The following is a 22,260-nucleotide window of genomic DNA, read 5'->3' on the forward strand; positions in this document are numbered from 1 at the left end:
ACGTGGAAACTATGTTGTGGATCTAAGAAGTAGGTTAGTCTATACTCTGCGGACTCTGGGTATCAAGGTTTCAATAGCCTTCTCCCGACAAACGGAGCTCTGCTGGGATGTGACCATGCATTCGCTAGTTCTTCATGGTATAGGAATAAGCCAAGAGCAAGCAAACAAAGCAACCGAGGAAAACCAACTACGCAGGTTTAGTCATCCTAAATGATGGAACTCCTTCTTATTACAGGTCATATTTGTAGTATTTGTACTGATGCAGATGACATAGTGAGAAATAGTTCAGCGTGTGAATATAAACGGCACAGCGAGGAAAAGGTTAAACTATCTGTTGAAGCGAGATTTTGATTCAAAAGAAGATCTAAAGCTTATGATAAAACCAATGTAAAGGCTACAATAAATGGAAAGGAATAAAAAGAAAAACCAAGAATTTAAGATGTTTCCGTCTAATAAAAACATCCCAGAATTACACCTCAGGTTAATAAGTAGGTGAAGTGAAATAAAGACATTTTACTGATATGTGCTAACAGAAATATGGGTAGAGCTACCGCCTAAAATTATCAAGAGACTTTCTTTATGTAAAATATTTGATAGCTATCAAAGATAAGATTCTGGAATAAACTGACAATTTTTGTCTAGATGACTATTTTCTATATTAAATAATATAGCCAAAAATAAAATTAATAATACATATTGGAACAATTTTTTTAAACACTGATCAGTTAATGAACGTTCTAGCTCTAAAACAGATATTATGCAATTAAGCTTTTGAAATATACAATTTATAAAATTGGCCAGAGACCAGTGAAGTTGATTGTAGAGTTCACATATCTTTGAGAAAGCTACTTACGAGTTTTTACATTTTAAATAGCAACCTACATTTTTTAGGTTGGTTATTTTAAGATCCATAATATTACCTATATTATATTATACCAAATTTAAATACGGTTGACAGTGAACTATAGTTTCCTTTGAGAATTAAAATAAAATTTAATTTACATACTTCACTTTAACAAACCCTTTTAAAGAATATACATCTCCGCCTATGATGTTTACAAAATACTATTTGCTACAAACTTCATACTCATTCTATCTCTCTTGCTTATAGAAAAAGAAGTAGAAAATTTAGGTTAAAGCACTTAAAGTTTAGGAGGTCTACTGTCAAAAAAAGTAAAAAGTTTATTTTTTACTTAAGAGCAATTATTATAAAAAGTTTTTTACATGTAAGACCTTTTTGATCCATTTCCATGCCGCACAATGGGTTCAAAAGATAAAAGTATTGGAGAAACCCTTAAAAATATATTTAAACGAAATAAGGGCGCTTTAGGTAAGAGAAAATATTTTATAATAAATTAACAAATATTATTACACTTCTAAAAACTTACAGGCAGTTTTGGAAGTCGCAGCGAAGTTTTGTGTATAAATGACGAATTACTTAAAGATTTAGGTAAAGATTCTCCTATAAATACAAGATTGAAGACACTAAAAGAATACAGTACAAGGGTAGCTGAAAACAAATTAGAAAATGTGAGTATAGTTCAATTAGTTTCCCACGTGTTTTATTTTTTTATGCTCCATATAAGAGCAAAGCACTGTCTAAAGGAAGTCACATAGCAAGTTATTGATGGTAGACCTACAAGTTCTCTGTGTCAGGTGGTTAATATCTTTTTTTTTGTAGCTACTAATCATTAATTTATTTATCGTATATTTGTTAATAGTGGTTTTTTATCAGAATATATGTGGATGATTTTCAATAACATCTTTATCACACATCATAATTTTTTCTTTAATAATGGTGGTAATTGTGCTTTGCTACATCTGTCTCAATATACTATTCCTTCACTTATTCAATCTGGTTTTTTATAATAAGTATGCAGGATGCCACCAAAAGAACATGCAGTTTATATTCAAAACCTACAAGGTACATTTGTAGTTCCATAGAAAATAATTATACTGTATAATCCCACAAGCTCTGCTTGAATACTGTTCTTTATTTAAGTACTCCTGCTAACATGAGAAGGTTTTTAGTGCTCCAGATATTAACCAATTGTGCCAATGAGGAAATGGAATTTTATTCATTGTGAGGTTCATAGGTGAGGCAAATCGTTAATAAATATAGCGAACAGAAGAGGACCCCAGTTGCTACCTTGTGATACACCTGATGTCGACATAAATGGCTTAGATAAACTGTTCCCCACTTTAACTTGATTTAACCTATCAGAAAGATATGACCTCATAAACATACATTCTTCTGAATTAAAATCAAATTTGCTTAGCTTTTCAATAAGTATAGAGTGATCAATCTTATCAAAAGCTTTGGTACAGTCGGTAAAAAAGACATCCAGCTGAGTTTTATTATTTGTGGCCCCTGCAGCAAAACTTATAAAAACACACAAATTTGACACAGTGGACATCCCTGGTAAAAAACCATGTTGTTCTGGATAGAACCTATCTCCAAACTAATTCAAAATATTGTTATAAAGCACATTCTCGAATATCTTAGCAATTAAATGTTTACTATATCCCTTTATGACAATAAAAAAAATGTCTTCAGAGGAAATGAGAGGTGGATATTAAGAAAAGTGTATTAGAAATATTATTCAAAGAAATTAAAGCTGAAGCTGAGATGAGAGGACTGGAAATTAACAAAAGAAAGAAAAAATACATGAAAGTGAGTAGAAAAAAGGAAACTCGATAGACAGAAATTACATATAGATGCAGCTTTCAAAAGAAGACGGTTTTAAATATTTGGGGGTACTAATTACCAGAAAAAAATGAAAATAATATATTTTAAAAGACAAGTCAAGTAGGGACTTGTTGTTTATACAAAAAGTATATTATTAAATAATAGCATATTCCCTTTTACATTATATTTTACTAATTAATTAAATATCACATTTTTATTAATATGATTTATTGTGAATTATTTTAGACTGCAGTAGAAAAATTATGGAGTGCCATAGAAGATCTCTTCAGTCCAGACTATTCAACAGAAGTCCGCCATTTAGCATTTCATTTTCTGCAATGCCTTTTAAGGGGTCAACAAAATTTAAATGATTTAAATGAAATTATGAGAGCCATATTTTTTCGTTTTATTACACAACATAGTCATCCTGAAGATATTATTCAACGGTTTGACTTACTGAATATTCTTACACAAAATGGCATAAGTCTGTTGCATTTTGAAGAAAAAGTTGGCAGATTTTTATTAAACTGGTTGCCAGATATTTCTCAGGCAGGAAAGATAGAGGAGTACTTGACAATGCTGGATAATTTAGTGAGATACAATGCTGCCTATTTGGATGATGAAGTTATTTCAGGTTTTATACAGTATGTATTTACATCAATAATACTTAAATGCTTTATTTGATTAAGCTTAAATTATAAAATTAACAATTTTTGTTAATATCTCATATTGTGGTTACATGTTTCTTTTATCTTTTTTATAAAGTCAATACTTTATATTGCTCAACAAATCGAAAAGTAATTTGGGAAAAATGGGCAAGAGGTACTTACAAAAGGGATATCTTGATGGGCTGCAATCTTTTACAGAATAGTATTTAAATATAGCATAGTGTTTTTAAATTAATGAAAAACAATCTACTCAAATTAAAGAAAGATAAAGCAGCTGGAGGTGATATTTATCATCTGACCTAAATGTATGTTTAAATCTGACACTTATTGCATGAAATTTGTGTCAAACATAAATCTTTACCAATGTAAACAGTGAATAATTTATATCAGTGTTATATATTTCAACTAGCAGCAACTTTTGTCGGCCCATCTATAATGATAAATGTAAATACTTGTTAGTTCGGAACTGAAACTTACTTACTTACTTACGTACTTATGACACTTGCTTCATGATACAAGATGGGCGATAAAAAAGGGTGATTGAAAGCTAATGTGGAACAATAAACTAATTTGTATCATTTTAAACTTATAAGTTATTAATTATGGGATGTTACAATAGCATTTTGTAAGGACAAATTAAAAAAAAATAATTCTTATAAGGAAATGGAAGAATAATTTAGTACTACACTGGAGTTACAGCAAGTCATTCTTTTACATTCATTGGTTTTGGGAGTTCGGTATCTTGCTTTGATATAATAGGACACATTTTACAAGCTAGTCTTTCAAAATCAGCAGGCTTCATACTTAAAAAAATTGAAAACTGTTGTGGATCCTCAATAATGGGCTCAGACACTAACTGATTGTAGGTACCAAATTTTTCATGTCTTAAAACATGTCATGTACACAGAACGTTTTTTCTTTCTTTTCGTGTTTAGAATAGTTAACATGCCGCGATTTTACGTTTAAATGTGTTTATCATAGCAAAGAAAGGATAGAAGATTGTCAAGAATCCACAAAATATGTAAATTTTTATTATATATGTAAATGTTTCATAGAATTATCTCAGATTCGGCATTTCTAGAAGTGTTGTATACTTGTCAATGACATACATTTCTATCCTTATGTAAACACTGATGGCGAATTTATGTCTGACACTCAGCATTTATTTACAGAGATAAGTGTCACATGTAAATTTACCTTAACACCAACAGATATGTTATTAAACAGCATGAACATACACTAATTAACACAGTTGCAATTAGAAAAATCTCATACCTTGGGTATCTAAAGTTACAAGAAAGTTTGAACAACTTCAAACAGAAAGATCAAAGGAAAGAAATATATCGAAAAAGAAAAATGATGGCTGCTTAACATGAGAGAGTCAACCAATACAACAGGAAACTAACTATTTCATCAAGCTCAGGACATACAGCAAGTTACCATATCACAAATCTCAATTGAGAAGGCACTTAGGGAGGAGAGTAGATTAAGAATCAATAACATGCTTTTTCTTTATGGATATACATATATCTATATATACACAATCAAACTTATTTGTATCAATACAGCTCAACTTTGGAGTTGCTGCTTAAAGATATTTAATATCAAAATTATGCAAATTGTAATAAAAAATAGAAAGTCGAATTGTAAAAAATCTTCTAAGTGGAATAATATTTTGTCCAAACAATAAAATAAAACAGTTAACATCTAGGTACCTAGAGGTATCTTAATCTTCAAGTTATAGAAACATAATTGGTTACTAATCTATATAAATCTCATTTTTTTAGGCACATCTGTGTTTTGTGCTGTAGCTCCAGTTCCAAAACAGTTCAGTCGTGTTTGCAAATTATGTCATCAATAGTAGCATACAGTAACATGCCGCCTGAATCTCTACCAAAATTTATTGGAGCTCTTTGTAGAACTGTTAATGTTGAAGAGTATTGTATGCTAAGCTGGACGGTAAGATATAAATTAGTAAATTAGATAAATAAGAAATATCTTTCATCTTCTTCTTCTTCCTTCTTGTATGTAGGCTTTAGAGCCTGTTTCTTCTTCAATATTAGCCGCTTAAATTGTGTAAATTATAGCACCATCTTTTTCTTGGTCTGCCAATACTTCTTCGTCCATTTGGTGACTTATCTTGTGCTATTCATACTATCCTATCCTCTGCCATTCTACTAATGTGTTCATTCCACTCCTGTTTCCATTTTGTCACCCATCCATTTATGTCTTCTATATTGCATGCTCTTCTTATGTTTTCGCTTATCTCCCTATCCAACAAACTTTTTTCTGATAATCGTGGCAGTATTTTCATCCCCGTTGTTTCTAGTAGTCGTCTCGTTTTAGATTTGTCAGGTCTTGTCTCCGCCATGTATGTTAGTATTTATTATAGGTCTAATTGCTGCTTTATAGATTCTTGTTTTTGTGTCTTGTCTTAGATGTTTGTTCTTCCAGATTGTGTCATTAAGAGATCCTGCCGCTTTACTTGCTTTTAAGCCATTTCTTGGCTGTTGTATTGAAGATGTGTGTTAATCTTTGGAGCTTATCTTCTGTCTCGGCGATTAATGCGGCGTCGTCTGCATAACATAATATGTATTTGGATTCCTTTGTTCCCTATTCTGTAACCATGACCTTTACATATTGCTTGTCTTATTAGTATATACTGGTATATTTTATTTTATTTATTTATTTATTTTACAATAAATTTGAGCAGGGGTCGCAAAACCCATATGCCCAGGTGTATACAATGTTATATAGTGTGTAATTAAATGGTTACATTACAATAGTTACATATTAAGCAATAACTAACTAAATAGATATATGAATACATAGGTAATAGCAAGTGTTTAGTACAAATTAAATGTTCTACTATGGAGCAAATGGTCATCCAGTTTATTTTTGAAAATATTGACAGATGGAACATCTATGATCTCAGCCGGAAGGCTATTTCATATCGAGAACACTCGATTACAGAGAAAAAATTGTCTAGTTGTTGTTAAAAAAAGTTTCCTTTTTAAACTTAAGTTTGTGGCCACGAAGACGATTGTCATTGTCTAGTATAAACATATCCCCCACATTTCCAAACTTGTATTTTACTATCCGAAACGTAATAATTAAATCGCCTCGAAGTCGACGTTGTTCAAATGTAGTGAGATTGGCCATATTCAGTCTTTCTGTATATGTAGGTCGTGAGCGACCAAAAGCCATCCTCGTGCACTGTCACTGTACTTTTTCGAGAATATTACGATCGCGCACGAATACCGGACACCAAACAGTTCCGCAATATTCCAGAACTGGACGAATGTATAGTTTATATAGATGAACTGAACTCATAAATGACACTTTCGCAAACGTTTTATTTAGTAGATATAATTTACTGTTAGCTTTTTTAGAAATATGCAAAATATGTTCCGACCAACTTAGATTGTTATTAATTATAACACCTAGATCATTATGTGATTTCACTGTTTTTAACACGCGCCCATTAATAGAGTAAGGAAGACACGGATTATTGAAGTTATACTTCTATACGCGCGCTCCACGTTGGAAATTTGTATGGGAGTGAATCTGTGAAATCATTACATATGTAAGATAATGAGTAAGAGAGAGACAGAAGATATATTTTCTCTCTCTTCCTCTCTCGAATATAAAAATGTTCCTATTGTATATATATTTAATATTATATATATTATATATATACATATAATATTTATTAATATTATTATTTATGTGATATGTTTTGTATTATTTATTAAATGTTCATAATTATATTAGTCTTTTGTATTTCAAAATAATAATCTCAATAAATCACTGTATGACCCAGAACTGTCAATTTTTAAATGCGTTTGTGTCATGTCATCGGTAGTATAGTAGTCAGTATCCCCGCCTGTCACGCGAGAGACCGGGGTTCGATTCCCAGTCGGGAGGACTTTTTTATTAATATTATTACATTGTAAATTAAACAAGTAAGTAGAAAAGTTATGTATATTATTGTCATTTTTAAATACTAATGAATATTGCATTTTAATTTGTATTGTATTATTATATTGAATTATGTTGCACTGTATTGTAGTGTATTTTTTTTATGTATATTATTGTCATTTTTAAATACTTATGAATATTGCATTTTAACTTGTATTGTATTATTATATTGAATTATGTTGCAGTGTATTGTATTTTTATATTAATAACAAAATAAATAATGAATTTTACCGCAGAGTATGTGTAAAAAAATTTTTGCATTCAACTCCTTTCATACATATATGAAAATAAAAATATACATTTTCATCAAAATATTGATTCAATCCTTCATTTACTATACTCCTATTACAGGTCAAATGTTGTTTATTAATTGTTAGTAAGTTGTTATTAATTCTGTTTCTCTCTCTGCTATGTCTTACCTATAGCATTACATATGTAATGATTGTGCAGATTGACTCCCAAATAAATTTGTAACGGCGAATGCGTGTATAGAAGTGTAACTTCTACCGGCAGTCCCACTGGACTGCCACACTCGTTTTTTTTACCCATGTGAAGAACTACACATTTGTCCACATTAAGAAGCAGCATCCAAGTAGAGCACCATTCCGATATGCAATCAAGGTCATCTTGTAGTAACTGAAAATTTACGGAGGGATCGGAAAATAGCTTCGTGTCATCTGCATAGAAAGCTTTGCTTAATGTGAAATTGTAGATCACTTGAGTATGCTATGAATAAAAGTGGGCCCAAAACTGATCCTTGCGGTACCCCACTTAAAACCGTTCTCTCAACTGAGAAAGAGTCCCCAACTCTAACACAAAACTTTCTATCTGTTAAATACGCGTCGATCCATCTCAGTAATTGACCACGGATACCAAGGTGTTCCAATTTATGTAATAGTCTTCGCTTTGGAACTCGATCAAAAGCTTTAGCAAAATCGAGGTAAATAATGTCTACCGGGACTTTTCTGTCTAATGCTCTTGACCATTCATTGACACACCAGAGAAGATTTGTCATTGTAGAACGTCCTTTGACAAAACCATGCTGCTGATTTGGTATAACCAGTTCATTTTGTAGAAAATCAGAAATTGTCTCGGCAATAATAGATTCCATTATATTAGATATTATAGGTGTTAAGCTAATAGGACGATAGTTATTAGGATTCAATTTGTTCCCTTTTTTAAAAATCGGTGTTACAGATGCGATTTTCCATATAGGAGGCAAAATATGTGTGGTGAATGATAAGGACATAATCACATATATTGGGTAAGCTAAAGCATCAGAACATTTCTTTAAAAATAAAGAAGATATTAAGTCGAGACCAGTAGACGAATTATTTTTTAGGCTTTGAAGATGATGTTTAACTGTTTCAGGAGTAATGATTATATTTTCAAGGGAAGAAGAAACTCGTGACGAAGTAATATTAGGCAACTAATGATTAGTGGGTTCGACAGAGAAAACAGAGAAAGTACTGGCGAGGACTTCGACATTCTCATAGTTACTTTGGGATATATCCCCATTATCATTTTCCAGTAAAGGTATAGAAACTTTTGCTGTCAACGAAGATCTAATATATTTGTACAATTTTTTACAGTTATTACTAATGGCTATATTCTCTTCGTAGACAACACGAGCTTCATGTAGAGATTTCTTTAAATCTGTGGCAAAATCTCGATGAATTTGCCTAATCATCCATTGAGGAGGCAAATAGTGATGAGTTGTTCATGAACCAGTTTCTACGAATCTTAGAAAGAAAAGTATTGAGGACCATATATGTTGGAGTTAACGAAAAGGGTTTGTGGAGAAGGCGATATAATTTCGAACTATATAAACTTTTTGGTGATGCAGATATCGTAAAAACCATCAAAATAAATCGTCTAAGATGGGTGGGCCACGTTATGCGGATGGATGAAAGTGATCCTTCTAAAATAACCATCCTAAATAGACGACCTGTCGAAAGAAGAAGAAGGGGGCGACCTAAACTCAGGTATCTGGACGATGTGCAGGACAATTTAAGGGAGATTGGAGTGGGATGAAGACACTCGACGGGGAAGGATGAAATAATGTTTTGAGGCAGGCCAAGGCTCACGAAGGGCTGTAGCGACAACTGATGATAATGATGTTCATGAAGCATCTAGATTAATGATTAAGATCTTTACACTGACTGTATAGTGATGTTGTTTTGTTTTTACAACATATTCTAAATTCTGATATACAAGGTTATTTATTAACGTGATATAGTTCAGTAGATCGGTTATAACAAAATATCAGTGTTAAGGTACTTTAAGCTTAAGCTTAATATTCTTTATAACACATAACAATAACATCTTTATTAACATAATAAAGATGTTATGTGGTATTTTGTAACATAGTACCACGTAAGTATTTTTTAAAGTTAAGCATCCTGTGTTTAACTTAAATTTTACAATTAGTCTACTCGATCTATTTCACTCTTGATACTCGATTGCACTGCGCCTTAAAAGTTCTTCTCAATGGTATCTACAAAACAGGCCTTTTGGTACATGGTACATATTGCTCAGTTGATCACAGCTGCATCACTTATATGATTGATGAAAAGCTTTAAAGGAGGATAGAAACAACAGCAATCAAAGGAGAAATGCAATTTAACAAAACCAATACGTTTATGTATACCGCCACACACGGTTATGTGTAATGCAGGATTCCATAATTAGAGAAGACCGATTTCTAAGATTGTTCTTGTTCTAGAAACAAGTGGACAAATATGCATACCTGGGAACAATGATTAACTCCACAAATGATTACAATCAGGAGATAAAAATAAGAATAGAAAAGGCTAGAGCAAATTTCAACAAAATGAGAAGAGTTCTATGTACCAGGGATTTAAAACTGGAACTAAGAGTTAGGTTGTCGAGGTGCTATGTTTTTTCGACCTTATTTTATGGAATGGAATCTTGGACCTTGAATGCTACATCAATGAAAAAACTGGAATCATTTGAGCTGTGGGTGTACAGAAGAATTCTGAAAATATCATGGACAGAACACGTGACAAACAGAGGTTCTGAGAAGGATGAACAAAGAAATGGAAATTTTAAATTCAATAAAAACAGAAAAATTGGAATATCTCGGACATATTACACGTGGAGAGAAATACACCTTGCTCCAACTGATCATGCAGGGAAAGATCTAAGGAAAGAGAAGCATAGGGAGGCGTAGAATGTCATGGCTGCGCAACCTGAGAGAGTGGTTCGGATGTACATCAAATGAACTTTTCAGAGCAGCCGTCTCAAAAGTTCGAATAGCTATGATGATTGCCGACCTCCGCCGCGGAGATGGCACTTGAAGAAGAAGAAGAAGATTTCTATAGGAGGCTGACGATGTTGGATTTTGATCACAACCAAACTTGCTTATGATTTTAAAGGTTTTATTTGTCTGATTTTAAGATTCATGTTAAACAATTTTACACCTTTTGAAAAATAAATAAAATGTTATGTTTTACAAAATTAAATAATATATGTATTGCAGGTTATGAAGAAACTTCTGGGAACACATATGGGACATTCGGCATTGTATACAATGTGTAGAATTTTACAAGAACCTGCTCTTAGCTCAGATGCAGATCTACTTAGAGGTGCCGTATTTTATACGCATATGGCCTTATGGAGTTCTGCTCCATTATCGAATTTACATTGTCCTCCTAGTTCTGTTCTACCATCATTTTTACAGGTAAGAAAATTATTCTTTAGTTTGGTTTTCAATATTGATATATGACTATCTAATATTCCCTGTCTAAAGTTATGTCTTTGTGCTGATTTTCATTACAATTTATAAATATACAGTCAAATTATTAGCAAAAAAACGAAAAAAAAAACAACTGTAATAAGAAGTAAAAACTTAAAAGAATATATAATATAATAATAAAAGATTCGATTCGCAACGATTGTTAAAATTTAAAAGTCATAAATGTCATTCGATTAATAACAATATTTATCTGTTTAAATTTATAACACACTTCCCAATTTTAAAAAAATTTCATATAAATATAATTATTATTTTTAAACATGTTATTTAGTTTATATAATAAATAAATTTACTATCAAATGATATTTATTTATATTTTATTGTAAGTTAATATTTCGTTTTAATTTGACAGGTCTGTCAAAAGTAAATAACGTATGCTTTGTTAATACGTCAACAGGTGGCGCTTAGGAGCAAACGTAATAATTCATTGAAATGGAATTTTCAAGGAAAAATTTACTATATGATTATGAATATATTTGAAAAAAATTACTGTTTTGTTCTTTTTTGTGAATATTAACTAGGTAATTAAACTGTACTAAAAAAGTTAACAAAAAACGTTTATTTAATAAAAAAGTATAATTTTTACAAAGTAGGGATAAATTTAATATTTTATATGTCCGCCTTTGGCTGCTAATAGAGCTTGAACACGTCGAGGCATACTCTCGATACAGGCTTGAATAGTTTCCTGAAGGTGAGGATTATTATTCCACTCATATATGAGTGTTGCAAGTAACTCCCTTTTATTAGTAATGTTTTTTTTTCGCAATCTCCCTTTTCAGTAGTTCCCACCCATTCTCAATAGCGTTCATATCAGGCGAATGGCCTGGCCAGTCAAGAACTTTATTTTTTTTTGTTTTAAATAAGTTGAAATACTCTTAGCTTTGTGGCAAGGAGCACCATCGTGTACAAATATGAGTTCCTCTTCTCCAGGAAACCATTCCTGCAGCTGTGGCAAAAGTCTCGTCTCGAGTACTTTTCGGTACTGGTCTTGTCTCATCGTGTTTTCCACCACATAGAGACGGCCTGTACCTTTGCCGGATACCACAGACCAGACTATGAGTGACGGTGGGTGTTTCATGGTGGGCACAAGTAGTCGGGCTTGTAATTCTCATTAGGACGTCTCCGAACAAATTTCGTTTTTTTTTCAAAACTTCAAAAACGGATTCGTCCGAGAAGCAGACCTGAAATCAACAAAATTTTTAAAAATGCCCAGGTTTTTTAAGTTTTTAATATTGATATTCAAGCAAAACAACACAAATATACCTTTTTCCAGTCTTCCACTGTCCAGTTTTTGTATTTTGTGCCCATTCGAAACGTTTCTTTATCATAGCCGGAGTAAGCTGGTGTCCTAGCTACCAGTTTGTTTTCGACAAGTCTCCGACGAACTGTTCTTTCTGAAACACAAATTCCTTCATCTCTTATCTCCTGGGTAAGCATTCGCAGTGGTTTCTTTCTGTTTACTATGCAAATATCTCTTATTTTGCGATCAGTCCTAGGAGTAGCCACACGATGTCTTCTGCTGTGACCCTTACGCTTTGGATCCAAACTGACTCCAGACGCAATTTTCTGTTTTATATTCCTTACAGAACTTCTTGATACTCCTACCATTCCTGCTATTTCATTTTGAGACATTTATTCAGCTTAGGAGTCCAAATACCTGGCCTACTCGTTTTGGTGACAGATCAGTGTTTTTCCCTATCTAAAAATGTATAATACCCTTAATTATTCCAATAACTTCACTGCATATGCTTATAATCTAAAAAATAATAATAAAAAAGAATAAATCATTCACCTCTGCAATAAAATTTCAGGTCAAAACCGTTTAGAATTCAAATGTTCACAGACAGTATTTGAGGTTATAAAATGCACACTAGTTGACAGGACGCAATGCTGTCTAGAAATGGCGGATAGGGCGGTGATATCAACGTTAAAATAGTACAATAATGTTGCCATACTATATTAAATGTTGCTATGCGAAAAAATAATAACATTCCTGTTGGTAAAAATTATTAATTTTAAAAAATGCAAATTTTTAATGCTTGGCCTAATAATTTGGCCGGGTACTGTAATCAGTTTAAAATATAAATAATAAATAAACAGTACAATTATTTTATTCAGTTTTAAAAATATTATATTTTAAAAATATAGAACACATAGTATAAAGCTTCGCGCTTGTCTACTGTACCGCCTACTGTAACATCTTTTTTTCTCTATAGTAAAATGCTGAGGCAAGCGTCACGGAACTAGCGCCATATAATTGCGTATAAAAGAACTTATACATAAAGTAAAAAATTGCATACCCCCTAGACGTACTTCTTAAATTTTTGCTGATGTATAAACTTAAAATTTGGTATTGTTTCATCATTTATATGTTTAACTTTATATTTATTTTAGGCTGTTAGATGTAATCACGCAGCTGTTGCTTACGAGGTAATCCTAGGTTTGAAATGTCTAGTAAATAAACAGGGTCCAGAGCTTCAGGATCCGGCGTGGTCTATTTTGTTAGAAATTATTTCACACGTTTTGTGCCACATTGGTAAGTATTTTATTTCTCATCTTTGTCTATAAGTCAGTATTAGTAATTCTAGTGAAGGTGTTAAATTTATAGCGGGTAAATTTTAGCGGTATAGATAGTCCTACAAAATTATCGTTCAACAACATTCTGTTTTATATCTAATAAAAAAATATAAAAATCATAAGCTATTAAAATACTACCATAAAAAATATATTTGGTATACAAATTCGTATTAGTATTTATAGGTAAAGAAAGTGAAATGTGATTCTCTGATTGATTGGTCTAGCACTAACTTACAAACACGTTTTTGTTATTAACGCTTTCGTAATTAACGTTACTATGTGCGTAAACATACATTGAAGATTTTTAATATACTTTTTCTTCTGCTGTATCCAAACCTCCTTGTTTCCAATGTATTTTCTCACCTTTATTCTATTATTTGTTTTACTAGGACTGACTGCTGCAATATAAAGTTGCTAGAAAGGTGGGCAGAAAACTTCGAGGAAAGGCTAAATATAAGAGGTGAGACAGGGCTCCACGAATCAGAAATCCAACTCGAGGATATTGACGACGAAAGAGAGAAAGATAACATCCCAACAGAGGTAGAAGTCATCCAAGCTATACAAAAATTGAAAGAAAACAAAGCTCCTGGGACAGATGACATTCCTTCAAAACTTTTAAAGCATGGCAAAAAAACCTGACATACTGTATATGTAGACTGGTAGAACTGACCTGGAAGCAAATAAAATTGCCAGAAGACTGGAATGTAGGTATAATTGTACCTATCCATAAGAAAGGAGATCAAAAAATATGTGACAACTACAGCGGAATAACCCTCCTAAACGTAACATACAAAACATTGGCATATATTCTTTACGACCGACTATCGGGATCTTGTCAAGACATAATAGGTAAATATCAGTATGGGTTTCGTAAAGAAAGATCAACGACCGATCAAATATTCCTTCTAAGGCAAGCTCTGGAAAAAACAGATTAGTATGGCATTGATACTCATCACCTGTTTGTTGATTTTAGATGTGTCTATGATAGTGTTGAAAGAAACACACTGTACAAGGCCATGATAGAATTCAGCATACCAGTACACTTAGTACAATTGGTGAAAGCGACCCTCTCAAGATTCGAGTGTAAAGTTAGAGTGCAGAATGGAGTTTCCAGAAAGTTTCAGTCTCAGATAGGACTTAGACAAGGAAACAGCCTATCATGCCTTCTATTCAATATTGCACTAGAGAAAGCGATAAGAGAATCTGGAATAACAACCAGAGGAACTATTATTAATCGCAGCGTACAATTACTAGCGTACATGTAAGATGAAGTATATCAAAGTATCAAATTATATACAAGCAGCACAACCCGAAGATCTAACGATCTGAACATATATTTTCAAAAGAGTAAGAGAGTTTATATACCTAGGCTCACAAATTAATCAGAATAATGCAGTAAGTGCAGAAATTAACAGACGGACAATCTGGCAAAACATATTAAGATAGGACGTCTGAGGTGGATAGGACATGTAATGCGGATGGAACAAAATTACCTAGCTAGAAAAACGCTCCTCAATAGACCCATTGCCCAGGGAAGAAGAGGAAGGCCCAGAACAAGGTTCCTTGATAACATCGATGAAGACGTGCGAAATATGGGAATACGTGCTTGGCGGAGGAAGGCGATGGCTAGGGACGACTGGAGAGAAATTCTTGAGAAGGTTAGGACACACGCAGGGTTGTAAAACCAGAATGATGATGATGAAGACCTTCTCATTGGTCATTTAGGTCATGTGGTCGATAAACCCGGCAAATTAGAAAGAGATGCAGTGAAAAAAAAAAAGAAAAATAGATTAAGATGGTCAAAAGAGCATTAAGATAGGACCCATTTACGATGCGATGCAATACAATAGAATGATGTGTCCAAATTTGAAGTGTGTGGTGACAGTAGGAGTTGCGTTATTTGCAGGAAAAATGAAGATTTTCATTCGTGCTGGACTGTCCCAAGAGAACACTCAAATTTCCTGCGTCTGTCATAATCTGGAGCATCATATCGTCTATAGCTATGGGAAAGTTGTTTTTTATCGATAAAATTGTAAATACGGACAAATATTTGAAGATTTTAGAAAAATCCCTTTTACTGATTATGGAACAAACTTTAACATCAGTGGAAGATCTTGTCTTCCAAGAGGGCGGCGCAGGTTGCCATTAGTCAAAAAAGAGTTTAAAATGGAATGGGATGGGAATGGTATACCACTTCTGGAATTGATTTTTAACTTTGTGGCGTACAAAATAAAAAAAAGTATTAAAGAAACATCCTGCCAGGTCCGTCAACGAATTGAACCAAAAATTTCAAGAAATGTGAAAGAATTAGCGTTTTGCCAACTGACATGGGAATGGCTTCGTATACTTACTGTTGTGTTTATTACCTATATCTCGTATCTTGTACTTTGTATTTTGTCTCGTTAGTCCATTAATATATCGCATTTTAATTAATATTTAGAAGGATGTACATTTCATACGTTTTTTTACAGATCTCACATCAAGCCAATCACCTAATAGACTAATAGTAGCTCCTTTACATGACACCTTAAATTTCATAGAGCATTTAATGAAAGTTGACAGCTACAACGGATCAGTTAAACAATTTTACGGCATAATCGAAGAATGTTCCGCTGATAGACCTGAAAGTTCAATATTGGGACTTATAGTTCACCACGCTCAAAGTATAGTTCCTACGGAGCATCTGTGGTTGACGAATCTGTTTAATTTGCTGCAGAAATATTTTAAGCTCGAAATTCGAAAAAATATCAGATTAAAGGTTTTAGAAACTTTGTCGCATGTAATCAAATTGAATAGGTAAGTTTAAGCTGAAACTATTTGCCATTGGTCGTTTTATTTTTGCTATGCATTTTTACGCTGTAACACGTTACGGTTTTTCTAATTTTGGAATAGTAATAATTCTAAAAATAAAACACTGAATACTTCCACAAAATTTATTTTAAATTATTATCACTACAACTGTTCGTCCCAAGTTGGTCATTCAGAATTATGTCTGTATTTTTTAATTTGTTGATTTCTATAGATTCTAATAAAGATAGCTTAAGGCCTTTATTTTGAATGTGAGGAATTTGAAATTCGTCATTAAAAGAATGATTATAGTCTAGAACGTGAAGTGCGTGCGTAGAGTCTGTTTTTCTATTACTGAAAGCCCTTTTGTGTTCTGCTATACGTTTGATAAAAGTTCTACCAGTTTGACCGATGTAAGTTTTTGGACAGTCGCCACATTTTTGTATACACCACTGTGTAAGTGCCGTTTATTTTGGCTCTTAATATTTCTTATCTTATTCTTTCTTATTATCTTAATCTAAATTTTTGTTTGTTCTAAAAGCTGGTGTTAGTTTTTTCTTTTTTATGTGTTTGGCTATTTTTTTTTGCCCCTCTTTTCTTGGGATGGTGACCTTGGCTTCTGGAGTTCACATTTTTTATTTCAAACATGAAAAGTTAAAATTTTTGCCGGTTGTAACGAAAATAAAACGGAATAATGCGAAATTTGTTTAAGAGAGATACAAAATACCACAAAAAATTATTACTGTTGTAAAAACTGATAAATGTTTTGAATTTTAGGAGGCAATATGAAGATGAACTTATAGATCGCATAGTAGTACCACATATGGTTAATATGAATTATAATAACGATATAGTTGTAAGATCTTCAGTAGCTAATCTACTAATCGACCTTTGCCTTGAATGCGAATCAAAAAAGTGTCTAGATCTGTTAGATATTTTGGAAAAGGTAAGTACTTAATAACAATTCGTGTGAAAAAAACATATTAATGTATGCATATTACTTACTTTCTTCATAATTACCCCCTATTTAGTAATCTGGACCCTTATATACGATTTACAAAAATATTGAGTATATTTCACTGTTAAAGTGTTTTATTGGCTCCTTAAATTGTAGTGCTAACGATATTAAATCGCTCACTCCTTACACCCACCTGTAGAATTTTTAATGAATTGTTTCAAAACATTTTATCTTCTTTTAATAATTTCCAAATCTTTTAAAAGCAGGCACATTACATCCAATTGCGTTCTGAAAATCTAAAGCTCCGTGTCCAGTTGTGTCTTACACAGAGGGTACGGCTTGAACTGCTTCATGAAGATGTAACTCAATCCCCATCCTCATTTAGCTTGCCACATCCTCCCTCTTCAGTGTCTCTTTTTTTCGGTTCTGATCTTCGTGGTAAGTTACTTCTTTAGCGCATTGTATATTGTGTCCAGTCTACTAGCTTCGATCACTTCAATTTCCTCTTTCTTTTACCAGCTTGGACTGACTTCATAGAGCACCACCAGTAAGGAATTTAATTTTTTCATCTGAGCTTTTCTACAGTTTCTCACAGACTCTTAGTATTAATTCTCATTTTTCTCTTGATGGCGAAGCACCATCAAACGCTAGCTAAGTTATTCTATCTCCACACCCGCCTCCCGACTGGTCCAGTGATGACCACTAGTAGGTATGTCAATGTTATCCGGCAGTACGGCCTAGTCTCTATTTTTTGTGGCTGCATTCTACGTATCGGAGGTGTCGGTATACTACTAACGTTGGCTTAGTAGTATACCAACCAGTGTTTAGGACAACTAGATGGAGAGCTCCTATCTACTCTGTAAGCATTTTTCCATGAGCATCTATTCCGTCGCTTTGTCGTTGAGGTCCTCCAATATCATAAACTCGCTTCCCAATGACCTTATCCCATTCATGATCTCATTAAGTCTATCTGCACCTCTTGCCTTTTTCGTGATTCCTCTAAACTTGGGACATTAAGTCGGTGTTGAACTGTGGTCTTCTTCGTTGCAGTTGTAGTATCTTATTCTGTTGCTCTGTTACTGGAGTTGCTCATGATCCTCCAGCCCCCTTCTCTTGTTTCCTTTCGTAATTTTTAGCTATATAGTCATGTCCTTGGCATCTATAGCATCTTATTATCTTCACAATCTCTTTCACTGTAATGTGTACTATCCCGATCTTTACCTTGATGTTTCTAGCAGTCTCGTGGCTCCGTCCTCCTTACATATTTTAACTTTTTCCCTGTTTTTTTCTGATCTTTTTTGTGATTAGCCCATCCATGTCCACAAGCAGCAACCCTTCCTTCACTCTTCCACCTTTGCCACCACTTTTATTTTTCTTGACGTAACCAAGGCAATAAGTTGAAAGTCTAATAATATGATATATATCATATTTAAAAACTCTTTTCGATCATAAGTATTCGTTTTGATTCATTCAACCGGCTAGCGATGTACCATTTAAGATTTTAAACCTTATTTTTCATTCACTTTTTCCAGTAAAGTAATTGTTTTTATAGTTTAAATTAAGTGTTTGACATATTGGTTACACCTCACGGCTCTTGTGTAATGTTTTTTTAGTAACACTAATGCTTTTGACATTACCTTTACTATATTTCACACAAGCTAATTTTTCTTCTATGATTTATATTGAAAGTCAGCGTTCAACGATGTATCTGTATCACATTTTAACCTATTCATAACGATATATACAGCCCATCTTAGAGTATGAGAAAACAGTGAGTCTAAATTCTTGTAATGTATCTATTGAAATCATATTTGAAAAATTAGCCAATTTGGACATTTATAAGGGCTCAGGGCCAGATGGAATTCCACCCATACTATTAAAAAAATGTAGATGTACTTTAACCCATCCCTTGTATTTTCTGTTTTCTCATTCACTTGATTCAGGTATTTGTCCAAGTTTGTGGAAATCTAGTTTTATTGTTCCTATTCATAAATCAGGTGACAGGAGTAACATAGCTAACTACAGACCAATAAGCATTCTTTCTTCTATTCCTAAAATACTAGAGAGTATAATATGTGACTCTATTAAAACACCTTTATGCAATGTACTAATTGAAGAGCAACATGGTTTTCTTTCAGGCAGATCAACTTCGACAAATCTTTTACTTTTCACGCAATACATATCTGATGCTTTGGAAAGGAGACTACAGGTGGATGCTATTTATACAGATTTCTCCAAAGCATTTGACACTGTGAATCATAAATTGTTGTGTAACAAGCTTAAAACTATTGGATTTACAGGCAATCTGTATAACTGGTTATGTAGTTACCTAACTAGCAGAATACAACTTGTTAAAATTAAACACTTTCAATCTAGTGAGATCTCCGTAACATCTGGTGTTCCACAAGGAAGCCACTTAGGGCCTTTCCTTTTTAATATATTTGTTAATGACATTCAATCTCAAATTAACTCTAAATTTTTGCTATTTGCTGATGATTTAAAAATCTATAGAATTGTCGAAGACGTCTCAGATTGTGAAAAACTCCAAATTGATATTAACAAAATTATGGCATGGTGCAATCGGAACCAAATGAGCATTAATGTTGGAAAATGTCACTTTATTAGTTTCTGTAGAAGAATTAACAACCTCTCTTATAATTACAAATTGGCTGAAGAACCACTGAAGGCTGTCTCAACTGTAAGAGATCTAGGTGTTCAATTAGATTCCAAACTAAATTTTGGCGCTCATTTTGATTATGTGAATAACCAGGCATTTAAAATGTTAGGCTTCATTATTAGAACCTCTAGATGTTTGCATAACATTAATTCCATCAGACTGATTTACATTTCCCTAGTAAGATCTGTTCTTGAGTATTGCTCAGTCGTTTGGTCACCCACTTATGAAGTCCATATAGCCAAGCTTGAAAAAGTCCAAAATAAATTCATTAGGTACTTAAGTTTTAAATTACACAAACCTTTAAGCGACCATTCCTACTCAGAAATTAGAAATACATTAAACCTTCCTAGGCTATCTTCCAGACGGATGTATGCTGATGTTTTGTTTCTTCATAAACTACTGAATTCAAAAATTAATTGCAATGATCTACTGTCTCTAATCGACTTTAATGTTCCCTCTAGAGTTACTAGAACATCTCATAATTTTGCAATTAAATTTCATCGCTCTAATTTTGGTAGGCATTCTCCACTGAGTAGAATCATTCTAAATGGAAATAGAATAGACTTTGATTTGTTGCTGTGCGCTTCGGAAAATGTCTGTAGAATGTGTTTAAAAAAATTTTGTAATTTTATGTGATTTGTATTTGCTATGTGCTTTATATAGTTTTAATATTCGTTTTTTTTTCTATATGGCTGCATCGCCAATTATTTTCATACATATTTGCTATATCTTTGTAATTATTGTATCACTAGATAATACTTGTAATACTTTGTGTATATATTGAATTGGGTGGTATCCCGTTAATAAATAAATAAATAAAGATATTACCTCACACTGTCGTTTTTTATTTTGAGATAAGTTAAGATTTGGACATTACTATGTCCAAATTTCAACTTATCTCAAATATATTTTTGTGTCTTGCTCTAAGCTCTGATAATTATTTAATGTTTTTTTAGTTACAAGATTGCGTTCATTTGTGTGTTATATTCATTTCTTGGACTTAGAACAAAAATGTATAATATATATAAATCACAATCTACTTTTATTTTTATTTCATAGTTCATTTATATTTTTTTAGATGTTGCTCAGACCTTTCGACACATACCTATCGGATAATAGCACCCATTCAGATGCAGAGTTTTCCGATATAAAATGTTTAGTGGAAGGACTTATTAAGGTTTTTATAGTGAAAATTCACAAATTACCATCTACTCATGCGATCAAAATATATAAAATGTTGGTAAAATTTTTGGAACTACACTACAATAAGCCGAAGTTGTTTGAGAATTATCCGATCGTTAGAAAAATGGTATGTATAAGTATAAATATACTACGATGATTTTACTTACTTAACAATACATTTCTATCAATGCACTGTATCACAAAATCTATAACAGGTCGTTATCTCTAAGGATTATTACAAAACTAAATAGAGTAGAATAGTGTTGCATGCCTATTTGGTTGTGATTGCCTGAAACATGATCAATTTTACAGAGACAAGAATTAGTATTAATGAAGAAATTATCAAGAATAAATTAAGAATTTGCAGAGTGAAACGATACCCCTGGTCCAATATGGAATTATCACCAGACAAGCCTCTCGGACGATTGGTAAAAAAAATAACAAACAAAGGATCAAAATATGATGAAAATGTTTACAAATCGTACAAGTCATCTATCTCTATGATGTGCAAATGCAGTTGGTCACCTCCTTCTGCCTTATGCGGTTTAGAAAGTGGAGCACAGGTAGACTGTATTAGAAGAAAATGGCCTCATGGAGTACGCTACAATCGCTCAAAAAATGTCTGGTTTAACTCAGTATCCTTTCAAGATTTGTTTAAAGGTGGGAGTTTCCGAAATGGTGAGATATACCCACTTGACCTAAAACGCCTCCTAGATATATTACGAAGTAAGTAATCAGCAGATGCGAATGCTGTGACTTTGTGAAAACTGTAGAAGATATTCAGCTACTAACTTATAACAGGAGTCCAATAAAAACAGGTTATAAAGAAACAACCTTCTGAAAAAAAAAACAGTTTCTAAAAGGGGAAACAACAAGGGTGCGAAAGCTATTAGTTTGTCTAAACGTATCATGACAACCATTCAAAACCAAGCATCTCAAGAACGAAACCTCCAGCAATTCTCT

General features: G+C 32.8%; 1 protein-coding gene across 1 annotated transcript in view; it reads left to right on the plus strand.

Annotated features, from left to right (window-relative positions):
* The first annotated feature begins 1,137 nt into the window (after positions 1-1,137).
* The window catches only part of gig (TSC complex subunit tuberin), a 49,270-nt gene continuing 28,147 nt past the window's right edge, over positions 1,138-22,260 (plus strand). Inside the window, exons 1-9 of the mRNA XM_072541142.1 lie at positions 1,138-1,330; positions 1,391-1,530; positions 2,936-3,333; positions 5,145-5,316; positions 10,841-11,041; positions 13,511-13,652; positions 16,165-16,489; positions 17,258-17,426; positions 21,194-21,424. Of these exons, the coding sequence (XP_072397243.1) occupies positions 1,261-1,330; positions 1,391-1,530; positions 2,936-3,333; positions 5,145-5,316; positions 10,841-11,041; positions 13,511-13,652; positions 16,165-16,489; positions 17,258-17,426; positions 21,194-21,424 (1,848 nt within the window). The 5' untranslated portion in view covers positions 1,138-1,260. The remainder of the gene's footprint in view (positions 1,331-1,390; positions 1,531-2,935; positions 3,334-5,144; positions 5,317-10,840; positions 11,042-13,510; positions 13,653-16,164; positions 16,490-17,257; positions 17,427-21,193; positions 21,425-22,260) is intronic.

This window comes from Diabrotica undecimpunctata, chromosome 8 (genome assembly GCF_040954645.1).
Source record: "Diabrotica undecimpunctata isolate CICGRU chromosome 8, icDiaUnde3, whole genome shotgun sequence".
Classification (NCBI taxonomy): domain Eukaryota; kingdom Metazoa; phylum Arthropoda; class Insecta; order Coleoptera; family Chrysomelidae; genus Diabrotica; species Diabrotica undecimpunctata.